Source organism: Rhinopithecus roxellana, chromosome 18 (genome assembly GCF_007565055.1).
Source record: "Rhinopithecus roxellana isolate Shanxi Qingling chromosome 18, ASM756505v1, whole genome shotgun sequence".
Classification (NCBI taxonomy): Eukaryota; Metazoa; Chordata; class Mammalia; order Primates; family Cercopithecidae; genus Rhinopithecus; species Rhinopithecus roxellana.
The window spans coordinates 13,216,562-13,242,081 of NC_044566.1; the positions used below are offsets into that span (position 1 = coordinate 13,216,562).

Below are 25,520 nucleotides of genomic sequence, written 5' to 3' on the forward strand. Positions count from 1 at the left end.
TTAATGTGTAACCTTTTGGTTAAAATGTCAAAGCTAAGACTAAACCCGAAGGAATGAAACCACGGGAAGTTCTTCAGACTTAGTCGCCAGCAAGGTTATGGCCCAGCAAGGTTATGGCCCGAAGCAATGCAGGAGCGGCGCGTGGGGAAGCGATTGGCAGAGCTGTGGGCACAGGGGGTGCGGCGGGCTCTGGGAAGAGTGTGGAGAGGCTGCGTGGAGCTGCACGCTGGTGGGGGGGGGGGGGCTGCACTCCCAGTGAAGCCCCTGAAGGGCCAGCGGTGATGGGTTCTGCACCAGGGGACTGGCAATGTGTGGGGAGCTGTACGTGGAGCTGCCCGCAAGGTGGCGACTGCACATGCAGGCTTGGGGACTGGGCGCACTGGGGGCTGCAGGCGCTGGGGAAGGTTTAGTGGGCTGTGTGTGGTGCTGCCCTCACCGGAGGCTGCACGCTCGGGAAAGTGCGGAGGCGGGGGTGCTGCCCGCGCTGGGGAGCAAGTGGGCGGACACTCAGGGACTTCCCTCACGAATGGCTTCCACCACAGGTGCCCCACCCCAGATTTCACAGTCGCCATGACGACCGGGAGGTCCCCAACGGCTGTGGACCGTTGAGGTCCGTTGAGGCTGCCTCAATGGACTGCCAGGTCCCTTGAGGCTGCCAGGCGAGTCAGGCCTTTCTGAAGGTCGCCCCACTGGCCTGGGCTGTGCCTGAAATTGACCCAGCTCCACCAGGGATTATGAGAAAGCAAGCAGTACCCTCAAAGCCGCTACAATCTTCCCCCCCTCCAGCCAGCCTAAGCAGCGGCGCAGGTCCTCCCCCGCCCAGCAGCCCAAAGTGGAGGAGGAGGTGGGAAGGTCGGCCCTATGCGGCAGGAACCGGCCAAGGGGCGCCAGGAGGTCCTCCCCGCGGAGGATCTGAAATCCGAGAGGGCGAAAAGACTTGGAGCGGGAGGTGATGGCCAACACATTTCTTCTCAGCCCCTTCCAGTTCGTCCATAATTTCCTGGCACAGCTCCGGGAAAAGGTGCACAAACTGCAGGCGCCACGGTTCTCCACCAGGAGCAGTCTCAGCATCGGTGAGGAGAAGGCAGGAGAGCCCTAGAGGGAGCCGCATGGAGCTTTTCTTGAGTCTTGAAGGAGAGCAGTTTAACAAGCAAGGGTTTGTGGGTGCCTAGTAGTAAATAATAGCAGGGTCCGAGTAGAAAGGAGTTGGCCAAAGATCTTGTCGCTGAACCAGGGGAGAGAGAGAGATGGGGAGTATATTAGTTTGACGGGCTGTCAGATCGCAGAGTGTTTTAAGGTCTAGGAGTTTTAAAGGCTGAGGGGAAGGATCAAGGGAAGAGGATGAGATTAAGATTCCAAGAGAGGAAATAATTAGTGGAGCAAGGCTTGGAATATTTGGGAGGGTAGAATTAAAGACACAAATCTGAGAAGCTAACTGTGGAAAAGAGGAGAGAGAATTCCTTTTCTGAGATGGCAGGAACTAAAAAAGCGAGGATTACTATAAGGAGAAATGTTAAAGTGGAGATAAAAGAAGTTGGGAGTGCTGGCGACTAATGGTCTGTTTCAGTGAAGTATGAGGCTGGTTCACCTTCAGAGGTGAGATTGATAGGATGCCCGGGTCCAGGGGACATGCTTCTGTCACAGCTTGGAAAGGGCCTGTGATAAGCCCTTCAAGCATTTAGAATACTGGCATCACTACACAGTATCCTCTTTTTTCAGATATGCTATGTGGGTTAAGGGAGGGAGAGACACAAAGATTTTGAGCATCTTTGGAAAGCTGGATGTATTTGGTAGTATATTTGACCTTTTCCTTATATATCATCTGAAGAGTTTTTGCCAGTGTATATAATTGTTAGGAGAATTAGAAATAGGATACAAATATAGTTGAATAGAATAGTCTCTGTATATTTTAAAATTAATGAAGCCTAATAAACAGTTAATGAGCATCTTTACAACCTTTTACAATTTTCAATCTTTTAAAAATTATAGCAACCGCACTTGCAGACAGTCCAAAAAGACACCATGGGTCATACTTTGCCTATCCTGATATAAAACAAGTAAATCTTTTGAGAAGTATTTAAGATAAGCCCAGGACAGTTAGTGATGTAGGAAAAGATCTGGATAAGCATGGTTGAGAATTTCAACACTGCAATTTTTTAATTTTTAAAAATTTAATTTCGTCAATAATTATTGAATTAATTTGCATTTATTTTGTTAGCCAAGTGGAGTAATTTTTGAATTTTTAAGAGGCTATTATTGGTGGTTATAAGATGACTTGCCAAGTATATTTGGGATAACCATAAAAAATACCATTATAAAATCTTAGAAGGGAGGTGGGACTTCTGGAATAGCCAAGGAAATGCACTCCTCCATGACGACAATGAAAATACTTGGAAAATTATCAAAATCATTTTCTTCAAAACTTTGGAAATTAACCAAAGGTTTACAACAATCTAAAAGGCATTAATTCAAGAAAAGCTGCTGAACCTCTATAAGAACAGCAAAGTTTGTGGTGTTTTAACTTGTCCTATTCCCCACTCTTCTCTCCCCAGCTCCATGGTACCTTTGAAAACAAGCAATTCCCCAACCAAACAGGGGCACAGGCTGCGTTTGCAGCTCCTGTAAAAGCTCCATACCCAGAGCAGTGTCTCCCAGCTCCCTGGTGAAGTCTTATGTATACATGGGGCACTGGCACAGGTGACTCCAGATTAGTCTCCTAGGCCATCTAGTAGCTCCTAGGTCTGGGCGCTTGCAAAGAGCTTGCAGTTCATCAAGGGTTGACTTGCACAATGAGGCTTTTAGATGTGCTGCTGAGGAAGTGATTGCCTGCATTTAATCGTCTTCTGATGAATGCTAGGGAAACTGATCTAGAGTGGCTCCTCTTGGTTAGAACTAGTGAAGCATACTGTATATATTTACTTCTTTTAAAAATTTCATATAAAGGAATAGAAAATAATACTGAAAAAAGAAAACCCAAAAAAGGTCACAATCTTCCATAATTCCATCACTCTTTCCAATTACCTGAAGTAAAAAAACCCTCTCAAGTCTCTCCCTTTGCTTGTCAAGCCCCGCTGCAGAGAGGTAAGCTCTGTTCAGGATTTACTTTGTGTCCTAGATTTTTTCCTATGTTCATAGAGACAGGATTAGCTGGCCATCTTGATTTGTGTGCTATCTTTCTAGACATGTAAAATAATACATTTGAAATACTTGTTTTAAAGGCATTTTATAATAAAGCAGCTTTTAATAACTTTCCTTTTTTTCTTTTTTCCAGCCGTCTCTGTGGCAATTTTACATTGGTAAGATTTAGTTTCAGTTTGAAATATTTAACAACATTTGAATTAAAAATTGCCATCACTCTTTGCATACAGTAAAACAATAACTTCTGGCTGTAGTTGTAAAACATCTTTATGTGCACCAATTTATGCATATATTTTGCTTTTTTACAAACTTATATGTGAAACAGCATTTACAAAATAGATGCATTAGGGGAATAGTAACTTATGAATTAAAATATTTTTGCTTTACCAAATAATTCACTACATGTTTCTTTAAATATCTAGCTTTTCCAGTGTATTTTGCATGTGTAGTTCATTTAAAACCCTCCTTTATTTTATGGTAATTATATGTTGCTACTGAAATAACTTTTTTCTTTTTCTTTTTCTTTTTTTTTTTTTTTTGAGACAGAGTCTTGCTCTGTCTCCTAGGCTGGAGTGTGGTGGCACGATCTTGACTCACTGCAACCTCTGCCTCCCAGGCTCAAGTGATTCTCGTGCCTCAGCCTTCCGAGTAGCTGGGATTACAGGTGTGCACCACCACACCCAGCCAATTTGTTGTATTTTTAGTGGAGGCGAGGTTTCACCGTGTTGGCCAGGCTGGTGTCAAACTCCTGGCCTCAAATGATCCACCTGCCTCGGCCTCCCCAAGTGTTGGGATTACAGGTATGAGCCAGCACACCCAGCCAGTGAAATAACTTTGGTGATAAAGTTTAGTAACACCTGCCAATTGGAAATCAGGTAAAAAAGAAGAGAAAGATTCTGCAGTGGTTATACAGAGTTAAATGGCTTTGAGTCTTTCAGTGTGCAAGCCTGTGTATATTATTTTACAAAAGTGTTTTAAAAACTTTGTAAAATAATATTTCTCTCTGGAATATTTTATTTTTACCTGTACTCAGCGATTTCTACCCTTGGGAGATACGAGATCTGCCTCTATGTTCTGTTGACACAGTGCTGCTCTAGACATTTAGTCTGCAGGGAGATTTTGATGTTAGAACTGAGGCTGCAATGGTAGGGAATATTCCTGCAGTTTTTGGTACCCTGGCATATGTCCTACATGTAAAGAAGCATTGGTGGAAAACAGGGTTAATATATGGAACTTTGTTTTATTTTCAACTTCACTGGCAAGTCCTGATTACATAAGTTAGCTGTAGCATGATTGTTGACCACAGCTAATTTTGTTTATCACATATGCTCCTTTCTTCACTGCCTGCAGCTGTTGGGTTTCACTACTAAAATGTCTTTGAGCACACACCTGCATTCTTTGGCACTAGAAAGTTGATCCCTTATGTGATATTATACTTATTGTAAATCTGCTTTGATCTAAAGTAATTTTATTTAAAATTATATTTTGAACCTTTTTCAACAGTTATGGAGGTATTTCCCAAGGCTGGTACATTAGAATCACTTGAAACTTAAAAAATGAACAATAACCTGCCTCTGATCTTATTTAGAGGCCTGGGATGGAAGGAAGGGTGAAAAAAGCCACATAAATTTTAGATGTACAATTAAGATGGTTTTTTTGGAGAGAGAATCTCACTCTGTCGCCCAGGCTGGAGTGCAGTGGCATGATGTCTGCTCACTGCATCATCCACCCCCTGGGTTCAAGCAGTTCTCCTGCCTCAGCCTCCCTAGCAGCCAGGATTACAGACATGCACTACCATGGCTGGCTAATTTTTGTATTTTTGGTAGAGACAGGGTTTCACCATGTTGCCCAGGCTGGCCTCGAACTCCTGAGCTCAAGCGATTGCCCCTCTCAGCCTCCCAGAGTGCTGGGGTTACAGGTGCAAGCCACTGCACCTGGCCTGATTCTAGAGCTGAGAAAACAGAGGTACAGAGGAACTAAGAAACTTGCTTAAGTTCAGCCCAAGAAACATGACTTGAAGATTTAAACTCTTCCCCACAATAACAGAATACAGCCTGGACATAAAGTGCATCCCATCTCTGCTTTTGTAATTCATGGACAGACACAGAACTCAAACTGAGTTAATCTGAGTCCTTTCTGCTGGAGGTAGAGAAAGGTACTCCCTTCAGGCCTGTGGACTGCATGTAGTTGGAAATACAGAGAGTCTCAAAGCCCCAACTTAAAGAAGGCCCCTATTACCTGGGGGTAGTGGCTGACACCTGTAATCCCAGACACACACACACACAGACACAAAGACACACATACACACACACACACACACTCTCTCTCTCTTTCCCTCTCCCTCTCTCTTTCTAAATTTCAGCTCCAGGGGCCTTGGTTCCTGCATTTGTTCCTTCGATTTTCTAAGTTACCCTAGGATCCTTTTCAATAATTTGAAACAATATATAGTTTTTCCACCTAATGTTATTTTGAGTTATGCTTCTATTTTTTACAACTGAAAGACTTAAGATTCTCTGACCATGGTGCAATACTTTTTTTTTTTTTTTTTTTTGATACGAGGTCTTGCTCTGTCACCCAGGCTGGAGTATAGTGGCATGATCTCAGCTTACTGCAACCTCCACCTCCCGGGTTCAAGCAATTCTCCTGCCTTAGCAACCCCCGGTAAGCTGGGTTTACAGGAACCTGCCACCACGCCCAGCTGATTTTTGTATTTTTAGTAGAGATGGGCTTTCACCATGTTGGCCAGGCTGGCCTCGAACTCCTGACCTCAGATGATCCACCCACCTTGGCCTCCCAAAGTGCTGGGATTACAGGTGTGAGCCACCATGCCCAGTCACGGTTCAGTATTTCTAAATTAACACTAGAAGTAACGAAAGGGTAGTAGTAAGGACAACCACAATAAAGCCACACTTTACAATAACTTCCAAGTAGAAGAAAATTTCAAAATGCAGTTAACATGATTATTCCTCGATAGAACTGACTTTTCAAAGAAAAAAAAAATGTGTACTCAATGCTAATGAAAATGGTAAGTATCCAAAACTATGGGAAGTGACTGTATGTAACGAGAAGTAAACACAGCCTTAAGTGCTTTTATCATTAAAAAATGATAAATAAAAAATAAAGAACTAAGAAGCTAGGAGAAAGAACAAAATTAACTTTACAAAATGAGAAAGAACAGAATAGAGGTAACAGTAGAAAAAAATTAAAAACCAACAAAAACAGCAAAATTTATTGTTCAAATTGAGCACTGGCTCTCTGAAACATATTACACATAATAAATAACCCATTATGTATGTATGGCTTCTTTGTTCTTTTTTTTTTTCCTCAGCTCATATATAAATAGGCAAACTAAAGAACTATTACACACTAATCACAATTTAAGCAAAAATTAGGATATTCCACATGGTCAGAACTTATGAAACTCAAATGACAGAATACACCTATAATTTTCTTACACATTATTTTCATTGCTAAAAAAAAAAAAAGAGCCCTGAATGAAATAAAGACCTGATAGGTGATATTACTTGAAATAAATCTACCAATCTGCACTTATAAATATCAAAAACCTCACAAATTTTTATGGGTTAAAAAATTTTACATAGTCCTAAAGATTATACCTTGCTAGAAGCTGTTTCCATTTCTAATGAGCAATTTGGCAATAAAGATCAAATGCCTTGAACAAAAGTATATCTTTGTTTCTGGCAATCCCATGTCGCTGATAAATTTCTAAGAACTGGTTGGGCACTCATGCCTGTAATCCCAGCACTTTGGGAGACCAAGGTGGGTGAATCTCTTGAGGCCAAGAGTTTGAGACTAGCATGGCCAACATGGTAAAACCCAGTCTCTACTAAAAATACAAAAATTAGCCAGGCATGGTGGTGCACACCTGTAATCCCAGCTACTTGGGAGGCTGAGGCACAAGAATCGCCTGAACCTGGGAGGCAGAGGTTGCAGTGAACCAAGATTGCACTACTGCACTCTAGCCTGGGCGACAGAGGGAGACTCCATCCAAAAAAATTTTTTTTAAAACCTGTAAAAAAATTTGCAAATTCGCTTACCAGGGTGTTCATGGCAACAGTATTTTATTATAACTGTACCAAACAAACCAAATGCTCAACCATGAGGAACAACCAAATAAATCCTTGACTCTTCATTTTCTCTCATACCTCCACATCTAATCCAGGTGGCTCTATCTTCAAAACACTGGATATCCAGAATCTGGCCACTGCTTAGCACCTCCAGCACTGCCACCCTACTCCAAGCCACTGTTATCTTTCATCTGGATTTCTGCCTCCTTGCTGACTCTTGCCACCTCACACAATAGCCAGAGTAATCCTTTAAAACCCAAGTCAGATTATGTCAATCCTCTGCACAAAATACTCCAGTGTCTCCCCATCCCTCTTTCAAACAAAAACCAGAAACTGCAGGTCAGTTTTTGAGGCAGTTTATGATTCTGTCCCAACCTCATGCCACCCCACTATGCTCTCATCTTCTACAGCCCTCTGCACTCCAGCTGCAGTAAATCTACACTCATGCCTCAGGGCCTTTACAGTTACTGTTCCCTGTGCCTGAAAATGTTTTTCCCCCAGAGATCCTCCAGGCTTGCTCCTTCACTTTCTGCTTGAATTGTCACCTTGTCAGTGAGGTCATCCTTAAAACCCTATTTAAAATAGCACTATAGACAGGGCTCCATCCCAGAATCTCTATCAGCCTTTGCACTCCATTTTTTTCCATTACACTGAATGCCCTAACACACTATGTATTTTACTTGTTTGTTTACTATCTCTCCCAAATAGAATAATAAGGCCCCTAAAAGCAGGGATTTTTATCTTATTTCTTCACTGCTGTATCCCCAGAATAGCATCCAGAAGAGCGGGTCCTCGTTAAATATTTGAGTGATTTTTGGAATACTGGGTAATAATTTAAAATGCTGTTATAAAAAATTTTAATGGGATGTTAGAAACTGGTGGAAATGGAAAGAGCATGTTATCAAAGAATATGTAACCCATGGATCAAGAAGAAATCATATGGGAAATTAAAATGCATTTTTCACTGAATGTTAACAAGAACACTTCAAAATCAGTGGGATTCAGGTAAAGCAATTCTTAGAGGAAAATTTGTAGCTTTAAACTTTGTATGAGAACATCAGAAAGGTTAAAATCAAAACAATATAAAGATGAATGTTCCAAACAAACTTTGTGTCTAAAACAAATACATATATAAAAGATATTAACACTTTTTTCTGGTTATTTCTGGTGGTAAGATTACCAGCAATTTGCTTTTTTTTTTTTTTTTTTTTTTTTTGAGATGGAGTCTCACTGTTTTGCCTAGGCCAGAGTGAAGTGGCACGATCTTGGCTCACTGCAAGCTCCGCCTCTTGGGTTCATTCTCCTGCCTCAGCCTCCCAAGTAGATGGGACTACAGGCGCCTGCCACCACGCCCAGCTAATTTTTTGTATTTTTAGTAGAGACGGGGTTTCACCGTGTTAGCCAGGATGGTCTCGATCTCCTGACCTTGTGATCCGCCCACCTCAGCCTCCCAAAGTGCTGGGATTACAGGTGTGAGCCACCGCTTTTTTGTATGTTAGTTTTTCTCTAGTGAACAGGTATTATTTTTATAATTAAAAAAAAGGTTTTAAAAAACTTCCTTTCCCTGTGGTTGAATTCTAATTGCTGGCCTCTTCCTCTGCCTGTCTCTTAAAATACTTGCTTCTCTGGATTCCAGCCTTGTCCTTCGTCAATTTATATTCATTCCTTAGGAATCTTACCCACTTTCTGGGTTCATTTATAACCTGCAAATTGATTTCTCAATTTTTTGTAATATCCTGAATTAGAGACTCATGTTTCCAACCACTTAAAGGATACTTTTATCCAGATGGAAATCCTATAGCCACTCAAATTTAACAGGCCTAAAAGGAACTCATTATCATTTCCTAAAACTTGTTCTTTTCATCTTTAATACTGGTTAAAGACATCACTATGTACCATGGTTCTCAATTCTATCAGTTCTACCTTAGAAATCTCAATCAAATCTAACTTTTCTTCTCCCTCACCAATGCCATGTTTTCAACATAGGCATCTTCTATCAGTTATATTCTAAAAGAATCCTAACTTACCCTCCTGCAATCACACTCTCCTCCTTAAGAACTGAATCCTGATAAGGGTTGCTGCATTCAGCCTGAAGTCTGCACCACTACAGAAGGTCGCCATCTATGTAAACTACGATTGTTAATTGTGCCCAATGGCCTAATCATGATACTCCCCCTGCTTTCAAACTTCATGAGATAAAACAAACCTATAGCACTACAAAATCCTTCAACTGGCTCCACTTTCTATTTTTCTAGCTTCAGGTTCTCACCATTGCACCCTACAATCCAGACATATTTAACTTTTCAGTATGCCCTATCAAAACCCACGCTTCTGTGGATTTCTCTTTAGTCTACAGTGCCCTCTCTCCGTAAAACTTCTAAATCCTTCAAACTACAGTTCAAACGTACCCTCCTCTGGGAAGCATTTTTTGACTAGCCTAGACAAAGATACTTCACTAAGCATTTTGCTAACAGTTCTATTACAGAATTTGTTGCACTGTATAATAATCACATATACCCATCTCTCAAATTCAGTGGAGAGTTGAGCAGTGCATAAAGAAGCCCCATATTTGAACCCTCAGTAACTACAATGCGCAGCCCCTAAAAGGGGCTTGATTCATGTTTATTAATGCTATACTTACCATATGCATTAGGACAACTTTTTAAAAGTAAATAAAAAATGAGTTTCACAAAAAAGTTACATGTTCAACTGTCAATCCAAGTCTATAATCCATGTGGCAGACAGAACTGATGTGACTATTCTTGATTCCTACACTTCCTGGTGTTTAAACCTTTGTATAATTCCCTCCCCTTGCACGTGAACTGGACCTATGGCTTGCTTCTAATCAACGAAATACAGCAAAGGCAATGGGTTGTATGTGATTACATGTACATGATTATGTAAGAACACAGCACCAGTTCACCTTTGCTAGACTCTCTTCCTTTGCTGACTTTGAAGAAGCAAGCTGCTCTGAACCTAACAGACACAAAGAAATAAATTCAGCCAATAACCCAAGGAAGTCTGGGGGCAGACCTTTCCCCAGTTGAGTCTCTAGATAACAACCCAGACCAGGGCAAAAATATTTTGACTGCAGTCTTAAAAAGGACACAGCTAAGTTGTGCCCAGCCTCTTGACCCATAGAAATTGCGAGGTAGTAAATGTGTTGCTTAGAATCGCTAAATTTGTAGTCATTTGTGAATAAGCAGCTTAGAAAACGAATAAAATCAGAACCTAAGGCATTTCTGAACCCTTTGTTCACAAAAAGGCCCATGTTTTGTCCAATTTCTAAACAAGTAAATGTCATGTACATGCAAAATTAAAACACAGACTAACATTTCAAATAAACAATAGTTCTTAAGAATATTTACAAAAGGTAAAACTTAGAAAGTAATTTGCTACATAAAGCAGTTCCTACACTCTCTTTTAACACATTTGCCATATACCCAATTGTACATAATACTTAGAACATGCAATACGTGCAACATTAGGGCAATTCTCCTTACAAACCCAAACAATAATAAATAGTTTACAAGTTGGTATCTAATTAACGATATTTGGTAATCAGAAGAACTTACTTACTAGTCATCAGGCAAAGCAATCAAACTGGAGGACAGCAAGGGACTTGCTGGAGATGTGCCTGAGGGAGTAAGACACTATCTTACAACAACAGGGCTCTTACTCCCTCAGGCACTGCACCAGCCAGCAAAGCATCAAAATACCAGGTTCTTAGGTCATGCTGCTCTCAGATCAGGTGATGCCCTGTGCAACTCACCAATCCTCCCCACCTTGCAGTCAAGAATAGTTCCAAAAAATTCCCAAAGCAGAAACTTCCATGACACAGGCCACGCTTACACACAGCAAAGCATATAATACGAAGGCACGAAATTACAAGTGAGAAACAATAACCACCAAAATTCTTGTTACTTCAGGAGTGGCAGGGGTTGTGGTTAGAAGGCTCATTTTTCTTAGAAAGGCAAACATTCCTCTTCTGCCACTGCCTGTAAAAGCCTTCAATGGCACAAAAGAACATTCAAGAGTAGGAAATAAATTAATTACAATATCCCAAATTCAAACATTTTGGCACTTGATATTGGTAAGAAGTGATAACTGAGACCAATTCAATAATGGTTAATTGATGAAGACAACCTAACACCATAAAACTTCACATCTGCCTTACAAATTAATAGAAATCTTCCTAGAAATACAGGTCTTCTTCAACATATTCAGTTTTAAGAGATCACCCACACTCCTTCAATATAAGAAAACATGTTTCACAAGTAACAAGGCACCTGAATGACAATCAGACTACTGAACTACTCAAGAGCAAGCCACACCCAAAAAGCTCAAGAAAATCAGGAGGCCAAAAGCAACCCCGCACCACTGGTTGTCTGAGATTAAATCATTTTACATTTTCACTTTCGGACTCAAGGACACATTATAGAAGTCCACACGATTTCTCTGGAAATAATCTCCATTTATTGGTATATTTCTATAGCCCAATTCATCTACCCCATCCTTGCCGCATCATTAAAAGGCTATTTTACCACTCATATTATGCTCTTATGAACAACAGCTACTTGACAGTGGGGAAAAAAACGTAGATATAAATTAAAGCCAGACAAACCCCTCTAAGATACCACCAAGATTTTTAAATATTAGGAAATACCCTTAAGACCTGTTTTAAAACAAAGGTGATGAACAATACTAGCAGTAGTCGAGAAAGCATCTGTTCACTTTAACACTCCCCAGTCTGAAAAGAATAACAAAGACAAGATTTACTTCACCTAAAAACTCTTATATAAATATAATCATATTCTGATGTCCAGCAACTCAAATTTCTTTGAAATTTCTACAAACTGAAATATCTGGATTAGGCATTTTTCTTCCAGTCTCTAGAGAGAACAAGAGCGTACATAGCCAAAATAGATGTCCAAAAGACAGCAAAACATAAAACCAACACAGAAAACTTCCTTGTTCAATGTGGCAATTCATTGTGAGGGAACTACTAACAATTCCACTTGCTAGACTCTTAAGTGTTAAAAATAAAAGGGGGGGGACTGTTTTTCATTTTCTATAAATTACATGACAGCTCACAAGAGAGTAATTTTGAATCTTATTGGTACCATATTTTCTTATTAGGAGATGTGAATAATATAAACAACAATTAAAACAACAGTTTTACAAAAAACAATATGAACTTTCCATTAATTCTGAAATAATCCTTTTATCAATTTTCAGATGGGTTATTTGTATATAACCATTTATACAATTTGTAACTGAATAAACACAATAATGCTATAATAGATACTAAAAAATTAAGTAAATGTGAAGTACAGTCAAGTCTAATTTTTTTTAATTACAAGGTTCTTCATCTAGCTCCCTAGATCGCAAGATGATGGGAAACATGCCTCTATTATTTTCCTAATAACCCGTCCACTAAAATATAGGTAAAAATCTCAGTAAGGCATGCCACTAAGATGGGTTTTTACGTAAGTGTATTCCATCTCCCTGTCTCAACAAAAATTTCAGGATGTGGCACTTTCATCTGATCCTGTCATATAAGAATAGGTAATTTCTCTGATCCCTTTCCAGCAATTCTCAACTGAGGTTCCTCATCTGAATCACCAAACACAGGAAATTATTTCAGTGACTGTTTTCTCAACTGTTCCAAGAATGATACATAACTAAAACCGTCCTAAATGCACTGGAGCTAAAAGTTAAAATGCATTGCACACTACAGCACAATTCTCTCCACAAAGTTGGTTGAGAAAGGCTGCTAAAAGTTCCTCAGAAACTGTCACTGTACTACTAGGTCCCAGTCACCCAACCCCAACAGCACTAAAAGAACTGTAGTGAGTACACAAACCTAGAACTTAGATAAGAAAAAAGATAAATGCTTTATCTCCAACTTCAAGCAACTAGGTATTTTGACTTACTCATTTACTAGGAATAACATGGGGCTCAACTGTCCTGTGCTCTGAATGGAATGCATTTACTTAACAAAATAAACCCATAGAAATATAATGCTTCTCAAAGGGAATTATCAACTCTTAGAAAATGAATTTTTAAAAATCAGCGTATTAAATAAATATTAACTATTAACTTGACAAGGCTTTTCCTATTCACCCTTCTTTAGCGAACTTAAATATTCATCTTTTGATAACTGCTAAATGCAAATTTTCACTTTAAAAAGATAAAGATAAATATTAACCAGTTTGCCCTTCAATCTCACACTAATCACCAATTCTCAGAACCTGCCTTTTATATTCTTCAATGTGGACTACAGCAACTTCAACTGGTAGGTTAGTTGTGATCAAATCACTTTAAGGACACCAGGAGAGTTCCTTTACTCAAAAGCAAATGACTTTTAAAAATGGCCCAATTTTAAGAGGGATGAATATTTTTAAGAAGCAAAAATTACTTTAAAACAAGGTAGCTAATTAAGTCAAGCGTCGTTCCATATTGAATGTGCAAAGCGTTACTAAAAGATGGGAAAAATTAAACATGACATTCTTATTTTTAATTTATGCTGGCGTGTATGCTGATAGTACAGAACATCAGAACAAATAAATTACCACGTATTCCACTTTACTAAGTCTCCACTCAAAGTTCTTACGTTTACAAATATAAGAGTAAAAGAGGCACAAAAATCTAGGGGATGCTGTTTTCGCTGTTTATCTGCGCTCAGCTGCGAATTCTTCTAATATCGGATGCACAATGCGATGAAATAGGAATGCTTATCTTCTATACTTCTATTTATTTTCATAAATCGGGGAGGGGATGTGGTCTTGATTCATTTACTATTAGCGTTTTGCAATAAAGTAGATCAGCATAAAACAGAACTGAAGAAGTAGAATTCACTTTTCCCAGGACAACGCACCCTTCCTCCTGTTTCTATAGTAAAGCCATCTTTTGCTATTTAAAATGTCCATTTTCCACAACTGACTTTTCCTTAACTCTAGTCAACACTGTTCTTCAAAAGAACCTAGCCAATTACTGTACCTTGTAGGCAGAGTTGCAAAATTTTTACTTCCTTAGGAAACTTTTCCATTTTTTAAATGCTTTCCAAATTAAGCAGGACTGACATTAACTGTGATCTTAAGTAGCGGTTTAGTGGGGTTTAAAAACAAACTTTTCATTAATGCTTTCCTCCAATTAAAGTGACGTAGTAAGTGGGACTGACACAGATTTAAGGATTACAGCTTTATATTAAAGGTCGGTCCAAAGATGGTAACTCAGCGTTCATTTGAGACCCTTCGACTTTTGGCCTTTAAAAACTGTTCCCCACTGAGTCCCCAGATAGAACTACATTTAGCAACGGGTCTCCTCCTGACTTCCTGGTACTAAAAGCCACAACCACAAGCGCTGTTTCCTCGGTTGGTTGTAAAACAACATTTGCTCCAGTCATCTCTCTGGAAAACAGACTTTGTCTACCAGGGAGCCGCCTAGGTGAGGGTGCTCACGATGTTTAAAAACAAAACCATGCGTCTACGCGGTAGCTGCACCGCAGGAGTTAAGTAAGTGCCGGGGGTTTCTTCCCAGGAAGGAGACCGGCGGGGGCTGGGCCGGGAAGCAGCCCCCGGCGCCCCGGGCGAAGGAGAAAAGAAGAAGGGTAAAAATAGCTGGGGGCCACGACCCACGTGCAGCCGCGGGAGGACCGAGCGCGGGCGCGCGGAGAGGGGTCCGTACCTCCAAACACGTGTGGCGAGAGGTGAGCTGGTGAGGCGCCAATCACCGGGCGCGGTCCCCCGGGGCTCCCGGCGGCGGCCGCCGCCGCCGCCGTCTTCTAGGCTGCTGTGCACCGAGTCCTGCCAGCCGTAGGGGCCGCTGCTGCTGTTCGGGATGCTTAAGGAGGACTGCGCCGCACAGGCCCCCGACACCACGCTCTCCACCGCCCCGCCGGGGCAGCGGCTGCGCGGGGCTCCCGGGGCCGCCCTGGCGCCGTCCGCAGCGCTGGGCTGGTGCGCATTGGGCACCTGAGCCGGGAACCTCCGCGCGGCGGCGGTCAGAGCGCCCCCGCCGCCCGCGGTCCCATTGGCCCCTCCGCTGCTACTGGAAGGTAGATCCGAGCCCGAGTACCCGCGCGTGCGACCGTTGGCTACTGGCCGGCCGCTCTGCTTGGCGCTCATGTCCGTCCTGGCCCGGCGGGGCCCGCGCGCTGCTCCAGGAGAGCCCAGAGGGTAGGAGCCAGCGGAGAGCTAGAGAGCAGGGCCCAGGCGCCGCAGCGGGTCCAGAGAGGCCCCCGCGCGTTACAGGGCCGCCGCCCGGCGCCCCCTTCTGGGGGCGGTGGGAGAGGCCGGCGGCTTGACGCGGGCGGGGGAGACGAGGAGACGCAGAGAGGAAGGGGTCTCGGCTGCGCGCACCCCTCGCTGGCTCCAGCAGAAAGGGGCGGCTCAGTTGGCCGTGCGGCTGCCGCTGGTTTTGAACAGAATGTTTTAAAAAGGTAAAAGCATTCACTGCATACTATATGCCAGCACTATACTTAGGACATAAATGACTGTATATGTGAGCTCTTATCTCACGTCTCTTGTAGCATAGTTATTATTAAACTCATTTGAGAGATGAAGTGATTGACAGCTGTTGAAGGATTACTTGAGACCATAGAAACTATAACTTGCGGAGTCAGAATTTGAGTTCAATTCTGACATCAAAGCTATGCTTTTCCTACTATATCAAGCTGCATAATAAATCTAGACTTGTGAGACGTGGAAAGATGTTTATGACGTTTAGTGATGCATATTACATTAACACTGATAATGTGATCTCGTTAGGTAGTATTGAGTAACTCTAATTTCATGTTTTAAATGCCTAGGGGGAGGACTGGAAAGATAATCACCAACCTTTTTTTTTTTTTTTTTTTTTGAGTTGGAGTTTTGCTCTTGTCGCCCAGGCTGGAGTGCAGTGGTGTGATCTTGGCTCATTGCAGCCTCTGCCTTCCAATTTCAAGTGATTCTCCTGCCTCAGCCTCCTGAGTAGCTGGCATCACAGGCGCCTGCCACCATGCCCAGCTAATTTTTGTATTTTTAGTAGAGACGGGGTTTCATCAGTTGGACAGGCTGGTCTCAAACTCCTGACCTCGTGATCTGCCCGCGTTGGCCTCCCAAAGTGGTGGGATTACAGGCATGAGCCACGGCGCCTGGCCAATCACGAAAATATTAAAAATGGTTAGCTCTTAGAGGTGCTTGCTTTCCTTTTTCAACTCTTTATTTTTTTATTTTTCCCCCAGTGATCTCACATTAGTTTTCCAGAATGTATAATGTTATTTTTAAAAAACCTCTGAGACACGAACATTCTGTTAGAAATTTTTTTGTTGTTATTTTTCCTTTGTCTTTGAACTGTTAAAAAGAGCTTGCAGATTGGAAACAATTGGTTAATTAAATCTTCTGCTTGGTTAAAATGGTAATGCACACAGGTGCTATTATTCCATTATGTTCCAGTTTTTATAATATATTTTATATTTTATGAAGAAATAAATTCAAGGATCTAAATGAAATGAATTTTGAAATGTTTCTATAAATCTTTGTATTTTTCTATTAATCACCATATTTTAATTATATACTTTTATATTGACTTAACAGTTACTATTATTTATATTACAGAATTGGTTACCACATATGTAATATTTTTCTACATAGAAGCATAGTGTATAATTTTGAAGTGACTGATTCACAAGTGAAATGATCTAAATAAATTTGTCAGAGTTTATAATGTCTAAGGCAACCATCACAAAATGGTATTTTGGAAAGATCATTATGAAGAGAATGTGTTTTCCTCCATTATCTCTTTTTTTTAGTCTTTTTAAAGGTAGTCATAGGCTCCTGGTATTGCACATTCATGGGAATAATGAATTTATTTGGACTAGAGACTAAGACCTGCTGAAATGTAACCAGAGTAGAACCTCTTAATGAAGTTCAAAGCTGTGAAGGCATGTTTCTTCCAAACATGCTGTCATTTGTAAAAATTCATAAACATTTAATAATATGATTCACTTTTAAGAATTATTGTAAAATATTGTTGTTCACTTAAAGAAATTAGAACTGACTCACCTCAATGAGTATTTTACATTTTAAAGTAGTTTTCTGAGAAGGCTGTGTACTTACAAATTTGAGTATAAAGTTTGGAATTTGAGTATTAGCATATCCCATTGTAATGCAATCTTGACTATAAGTTAGTCTTCTATTTCAGAATGCAAAGATGCAGAAAGATGTGTTTTGGAGTAGTTTCAATATATACATTTTGAGGGTAGATTAGTCAAATATCTATTTGTAATAGCTAATATAAATTTAATTGTGCATACATATTTTAAAAATTTAAAATTGCATAGATATGCAATAATAGATTGATTTAGAAATATTACTTTTTTATATATGCTCATAGTTCATGAGTAGTATTAATAAAACTCTTCCTATTTATATTCTACATTGGTTTCTTTGTCAAAGAACCACTTTTGGAATCATCTAACAGCTTTCCAGGATACATAGTGGTCACTTCCATTTAAGATGTTTGCATTTCAGCACTTTTACAATTCAAGTACGGTGCTGTCCCTTGAGACTCTCATTCAGAGCCACATGTATCTTCATAACACTAACACTGTTGTTTTTTCTTTATTTCTTCAAATTTTTAACAACATGACTTACTATATTTTATGAATGAATTTTTAGACTTGTTTGTAATAACGTTCAACTCTTGGGATATAAACTAAATCTATTTTCCTTACATTTTTTGCTGATTCCCTCAGTAAAAATAGAATTGATGAGGATGTGTGAGGGGCAATTATACTTTTTTCTGTACGATGTAAAGGATTGGAGAAAATGCCTCATAAAATGAGAGGCTTAGCAATGATTCAGTCAGCTGGAAGGTGTGACCCTGTCTGAGTGGTGAAAATGATCACCTAAGTATGGTGTTAGTTACATTCCCTATAAGTGATAGGTTCGTGTTTGGCACTTGGGACACAGAGATGAACCAGCTAGGCGTGAAGCCTTACCCTCATCGAGTTTATGCTGTAAGGGGGCTGTTAGCAATTGCAACTGTGATGGATATTACAAATAAGAAAATAAGGTTCCCGACATTAGGAGTAAGAGAGGGTATTTTAAGAATAGGGAATAGCATATTCAAATGTCCTGAAGCAAGAGAGAACTGACTCAGAGGAGAGATCAGAGAGACAGGGGGAATCAGAAGGCCAGCCTTCAGACCTTGGCTCCAGCCAGTTAAAGTGAAATAACCTTTGACAAGTTGAATATTCTATGTTGTTTTCTCAATCATAAGAAAAGTATTTTTATACCTGCTAATGTCATAAACTTGTTCTGAGAAAAATGTGGGATGATTGTAAAGTACATATTGCCACACACACGCACGATCTTCTATATGGAATATACTAAGATTCTAGCTATACATAATAATGGATCAAATGACTGGATCATTTCATACAGACTAAAGCTATATTCTGAAGTCAAAACCATATCTTAACTCTTCCTAGAGCCTAGCAAAAGATAAAAATAATGCAATGGATTTTCATTTTTTTTCCATTGATGCATTTATTGATTAAATAAGTATTATACATCCACTCTGAATCTGACTCAGTTCTTAAGAATGATATATAATGACAATGCCTGACTTAAGACCTATAAAACTGTTATAAAATATTATGGAAGCTATGACAAATACATGTCTTGAGCACCAAGGAATAATAAAGGGAATGTTTAATTCTAAGTATTTTTTAGACTGGAAGTAACCCTCAATTTATTAATTCAAAAATACTTATTGTTAAATACTAGCATGAAAATTTGCAGTAACTTTTTATATCTTTTTTTTTTTTTTTTTTATACTTTAAGTTCTAGGGTACATGTGCATAACGTGCTGGTTTGTTACATATGTATACTTTTTTTTTTTTTTTTTTTTTTTTTTTTTTTTTTTTTTTTTTTTTTTTTGAGACAGAGTCTCGCTCTGTCGCCCAGGCTGGAGTGCAGTGGCCGGATCTCAGCTCACTGCAAGCTCCGCCTCCCGGGTTTATGCCATTCTCCTGCCTCAGCCTCCGGAGTAGCTGGGACTACAGGCGCCCGCCACCTCGCCCGGCTAGTTTTTTGTATTTTTTAGTAGAGACGGGGTTTCACCATATTAGCCAGGATGGTCTCGATCTCCTGACCTCGTGATCCGCCCGTCTCGGCCTCCCAAAGTGCTGGGATTACAGGCTTGAGCCACCGCGCCCGGCCACATATGTATACTTATGCCATGTTGGTGTGCTGCACCCATCAACTCGTCAGCACCCATCAATTCATCATTTATATCATGTATAACTCCCCACTGCAATCCCTCCCTCCTCCCCCCTCCCCATGATAGGCCCCAGTGTGTGATATTCCCCTTCCTGAGTCCAAGTGATCTCATTGTTCAGTTCCCACCTATGAGTGAGAACATGCGGTGTTTGGTTTTCTCTTCTTGTGATAGTTTGCTAAGAATGATGGTTTCCAGCTGCATCCATGTCCCTACAAAGGACGCAAACTCATCCTTTTTTATGGCTGCATAGTATTCCATGGTGTATATGTGCCACATTTTCTTAATCCAGTCTGTCACAGATGGACATTTGGGTTGATTCTAAGTCTTTGCTATTGTGAATAGTGCCGCTTTGTATTCATTAAGTGGTTCTACAGACAGTTCCAGACACTTAACCACTAGCAGCATCAGCTAATAAATGTGAATCCCCAACAAATCATTAGAGTGTAATAGTAATTCTTTAGAGGAAAGTACAAATGCGGTTATAAAAAGTGTAAAGTATAAGTGTAACTATATAATACCTCAATAAGGGTGAGCTTACATATGTGTATGTGTAGATATACACACATATATATACACACATACATATATATGTGTCTGCGTACACACACACACACACACAAACTCTTATAAAGGGTAAATAATTAAACACAGCAGCAATCTGGAAAGCAAATGCTTTCAGCAAATTCATGAGCTCGTGATTGCAAAGCACTGAGATAATTATGCCCAATTGCTTTAGAGTCGTATATTCATTAAACACTGATTATCTGTATCTTTTCAAAGGATTGGGAGATCCTGCTTGCTTTTATGTTGGTGTAATCTTTATTTTAAATGGACTAATGATGGGATTGTTCTTCACGTATGGAGCATACCTGAGGTAAGACTACTACTGAATTAAGAGACCTTCCAGTGGGCTTATACAGACTGGCTGATATTGGTTGATTAAATGAAAAAGAAAATTAACGAGATTAGATTCATATCAGGAAAGTTTATGGATTTGATTTTTTCAGAAGCTTAACCAATATCATGTAACCAGAAACTGGAGATGTCACTAAAATTCTATCTCAAAGGCATCCCTTTTATCCTGTAAGGGTTTTTTTTTTTTTTAAACTAATTAAGATTTCCTAACAAAGGCTTTAATGGAATAGCTCCTAGTTCATGTGTAAAATTAATAAAACATTGGAGGAGATCTTTGGTTAGCAGTAACAGCAGCTTATTTCTAATTGTATTCTCTAAGGATGAAATTGAGAAAGCAGTAGGAAAAACTGTGTATCACATGTGGCGGGCACTTACATCTGCAAGCCTGTCTATCTTGGTAAGAGTACCATGATGAAGAAGCAGTAAGACTGGTCTCAGGTGATAAATTGAAATTAATTTCAATGGTCGTGTGTTTTGCTCCCACACTTAATTGCTCCCTGAGATAACCATATCAGCTAGTTTTTGTCAATGAAAACTAAGGTGAAGTCCGTTTTGGTTACATCTAGGAAAGTATCTGCCTTTCTCACAAAAGGACAGACTTAGCTGCCCCTTCTCTGTTTCTTCCTGCTTTGATTACACTAGGATGTCATGCCCAGAGCTGCAGCAGTCATCTTGTGACCATAAGGGAAAGGCCGTAAACGTAGGAGATGTATCTGGCCTGCCATCCTTCTGCTGCTGAACCAATGCCAACAGATACTTACCTTTCATTTTCTTGTTGAATGATATAAGAAACAACATCCATATTGTGTAAGCCAGTTTTGTTAGGTTTTCTGTTTCTTTCGGTGGAACATTTTCCTAGCTGAATCATCAGATTTCTTTATAATGTTGTTCTTGTCATGTAAAACATTTAAAATTAAAGTTAATTAATAGCTTTACTCTTTGAACAAATATTTGTTGAGTTTTCATAGGCTTATGTCAATTTAGAGATTAGTAAATATACATACTTTTTGTTTTAGGAAGTTTTCAGCATAAAAAACACTAGCATAGAATCAACGAAAACTATTAACATAAGTCAGTGTTGTACCAGGGATCCTATCCAGCACAGTACATAAAAAGAAGAGTAGTGATAAGTATAAGGATTGGAAAACTTGAAAAAAAAAATCAGTGTTCTTAAAAGTAGATTACATCATATATCTAGAAAAAAGTTAAAAGTTTATGGATACAATGTTTGCAATAATAAGAAAATTTACAATGTTACTAGATGTAAACGTTAATATTAAAATTCAAAATTATAAATTTTATACTTTAGGATCAAATAGAAAATGAAATTTTGAAAGGATGCTATTTAGAATAGCATTAAAAGTGTGACGTTCTTCAGAATAAAACCAACAAAAGATATATATGACACCTATGGGAAATGATTAAAACATTCCTCAGATATGTCTGGGAAAATCCAAGTGGAGAGATATTCCACATTCATTGATTGAAGACTTGATGTTAAAAAGATTTATAGATTCAATGCTCTACCAATCAAAATTCCAACATATTTTTTGTTGACTTTGATGAGCTGATTTAAAAGTTATGCAGAAATGCAAAGGGCCAAATACAGTCAAGGTATTCTTGAAAAAGGAGGATTTGCACTATCAATTGTTGCTATATTATAAAGCTAATGTAAAAAGACACTATGATATTGGCACAGGAATAGACAAATAGATAACTGAAATAGAGTACAGCCCAGAAGCAGAAATGTACATTTAAAGGCATTCGATATATGGAAGAGTGGGTATCGCAGATTGGTGGGTAAGGACAGGCATTTTAATAAATAGTGCTGGAATAATTGGGAGATCATATGGAACAAAGAGGAATTGGAACTATATAAATAATAAATCCAAGCTGGATTAAACACTCAAATATGAAAGACAAATTTATAAAAGTGTTCAGCATATAATATAGAAAAAGTCACTTGGAATAAGAAATGATTTCTTAAACAAGATACAAAAATCCAGCCATGAAGAAAAACTGATAAATTGGATGAAAAGAACTTCAGTTCCTGAAAAGAACTATAGGATTAAAAAAAAACCTCCAAGTGAGTGAAGATATTTACAAAGTATATACCCCACCTACTATCCAGAAATTCCATTCATTAACTTGATAAATATTTATTGAAAGCCTGTTGTGACCGGGAGCACTGTTCTGGGTGCTTGGAATACAGAACAGAAATCTCTGTCCCTGTGAAGTTTATGTTAGAGTGGGAAGATGAAGACAAAGAAGAAAGACAACCTGATAGGAAAAGGGACAAAATGTTTATGAACTCATATTTCCCAGAAGAACACCAAATGGTCAATAAACATATGTAAAGTTGACCACCATCATTAGTCATGAAGAAAATACACATTCAAACCACAGTGAAATACCAACTCATATCTAATAGATTGATAAAGGAGCTTTCATCCACCACAGGTGGACACATAAATTGGTACAACTATTTTGGTGAACAGTGTACATTATCTGGTAAAGTTGAAGGTATAGATACCTTGTAACTCAGCAATTCCAATTTAAAGTATATATTCCCAAAAAAGTCTTGCACATGTGGACTAGGAAGTACATACAATAATATAGTAGCATCATTTGCAAAAGCTTCAAACTGGAAACAACCCAAATATCCATTAACAGAGAAATGAATACATTTTGGTTTATTAATATGGTGGAACAGTATACAATAATGAGAATGAATGAACTATACAACTACACACAACATGCTTGAATCTTACAAATATAATTTTGAATGAATGAATCCAGGTACAAAATTTAAAAAAATACTGCATTCTTCCATTTGTATATTGTTTAAAAACAGATTAAAGTAATCATAGTTTGAGATGTATATAGAAAGAATTATGTTGATAATCTCAAAAATCAGGTCAGTAGCTGATTCTTATCTTGGAGGCTGGCAAGTGAAGACTCAGTATAATCATTTCTCTATTTCAATTAATTATATGGTGACTACATGGATGTTCCCTTTACACAGTTCTATAAGCTAGAAATTTTATGTACTTTTCCATATGCCATATAGAAAAATGGAAGCTCATTATTTTGAAGGAAAAGAATTGCTTTGAGATTGTTTGGGCAGGTTTAAAAATGTTCTATTTTTTTTAAAAAAAGTTCTGTTTTTGGGCCAGGCACAGTGGCTCACACCTGTAATCCCTGGGAGGCTGAGACCATCCTGGCTAACATGGTGAAACCCCGTCTCTACTAAAAATACAGAAAAAATTAGCCAGACATTGTGGCAGGCGCCTGTAATCCCAGCTACTCGGGAGGCAGAGGCAAAAGAATCGGCTTGAACCGTGGAGGCGGAGGTTGCAGTGCACCGAGATCACACCACTGCACTCCAGCCTGGGTGACACAGCGAGACTCCTTCTCAAACAAACAAACAAAAAAAACAAAACAACAACATCAAAAGAAATGGTTTTTGTCTTTCATCTGATTTTTGTATTCTGCATTATTGCTTCTCTGGAACTCAAGTAAAGAATATTTGCAGTAGTTTAGACAGTTATAAGTTAATGCTCCGTGAAACTGTTAGAATCTTCATCTCTCAATCCCTTAAATCCAATTTCAAAAGATAAAAATTTGCCTTTATTCAGAGGATTCAAAGGATGTGATCTAGACTCTAAAGTGCTAGTCTGTTTCTTAAAAAATTATTTTATGTGGTGGTGCGCGGTGGCTCACACCTCTAATCCCAGCACTTTGGAAGGCCAAGGTGGGTGGATCATGAGGTCAGGAGTTTGAGACCAGCTTGGCCAACGTGGTGAAACCCCGTCTCTACTAAAAGTAAAAAAATTAGCTGGGCATGGTGGCACGCACCTGTAATCCCAGCTACTCAGGAACCTGAGACAGGAGAATTGTTGGAATCCAGGAGGTGGAGGTTGCAGTCAGCCGAGATTTCGCCACTGCACTCCAGTCTGGGCAACAGAGCAAGACCCCATCTCAAAAAAACAAAAAGAAAAGTATTTTATGTTCACACCCTATGTATTTTATTTAGAAAGTATTTTAGCTATAATAAATTATAAAATTGAGATTAATTTATATGTACACGTTTTAGAATTGTACATTCAGGATTTAAACATCAACTACATGGGTATGGTTTAGTACTATTATGTTTTAAATATGATTTAAACTATGATTTTAAATTCTGAGTTAATTTTGTGAAAAGCTCACTATATTTTCCGCGAATTTTGATATTATACTCTTATTTTTTTTTTTTTTTACAGTGGGACTCAACTAGGAGGTCTTATTACAGTACTGTGCTTCTTTTTCAACCATGGAGAGGTTTGTTTTCTAGAAAGCAGTTTTTAAGAAGTAGAAGGGGTTATAGAGGAACAGGAAATATACTCGTCAAAACAATATATAATTGTATACTACTTATGACTTCATAATATTTTAGAGACCCTTGTGTTATAAGTTGATACTTTAATCACGCTGATTGAAATGTTTAAATAGCTAGAATTTCAAACGTGAAATCTCTTGCCTTACTTTTAGTAAATATATACATATACATATATTCTGTAGAGAAAAGGAAATACTGTACTTGTTGAGTTGAATCACGTCATGCACATTATCTGATGTATTCCCACTAAACTTTTTTTGTGGGTGGTGGCAGCCTCATCATACAAGTTATGAAATTTAAATTTAGAGAAGGTTAAGTTATTTATCCACATTCCACATTTGCTGCATGATAAAGCTGGATTTCCCATTCTATGTCTGTCTGCCTCTAAAACCTCACATATATATATTAATTTATATTGTATAAATGATAAAATTATAGTTCTATTTCATAAAAATATATTTTATATATATAACATATATATTCAACTTTTTTATTGTGGTAAGAATAAGTAACATGAGATCTGCCCTCTTAACAGATTTTTAAGTGTACAATATGGTATTAACACAATATTGTATAGCAGATCTCTAGAACTTATTCATCTTGCCTAAATGAAACTTTGTATGCATTGCACTCCCCTTAACAACAATGAAAGAGGCCTCAAGCCTGACAGCAGGGACACAGTTAAGACACTGCCTCCTGCTCCTTTACTTCTTTCTGTTACATCATGC

At 39.0% G+C, this 25,520-nt stretch overlaps 2 protein-coding genes across 2 annotated transcripts in view; one reads left to right on the forward strand and one right to left on the reverse strand.

Annotated features, from left to right (window-relative positions):
- Positions 1-982: 982 nt before the first annotated feature.
- Positions 983-15,405, reverse strand: LOC104673064 (E3 ubiquitin-protein ligase ZNRF2-like). Its single transcript, XM_030922454.1, has 2 exons — positions 14,916-15,405; positions 983-1,225 (listed from the first exon to the last, which is right to left on the reverse strand). Exons 1-2 carry the CDS (start codon positions 15,353-15,355, stop codon positions 1,144-1,146), a joined length of 522 nt encoding a protein of 173 aa, XP_030778314.1. The 5' UTR covers positions 15,356-15,405; the 3' UTR covers positions 983-1,143.
- Positions 15,406-15,939: 534 nt separating this feature from the next.
- The window catches only part of LOC115894614 (probable C-mannosyltransferase DPY19L2), a 33,891-nt gene continuing 24,310 nt past the window's right edge, over positions 15,940-25,520 (forward strand). The window contains 4 exon segments of the mRNA XM_030922412.1: positions 15,940-15,997; positions 17,020-17,151; positions 20,277-20,370; positions 24,677-24,734. Coding sequence (XP_030778272.1) covers positions 15,940-15,997; positions 17,020-17,151; positions 20,277-20,370; positions 24,677-24,734 — 342 coding nt within the window.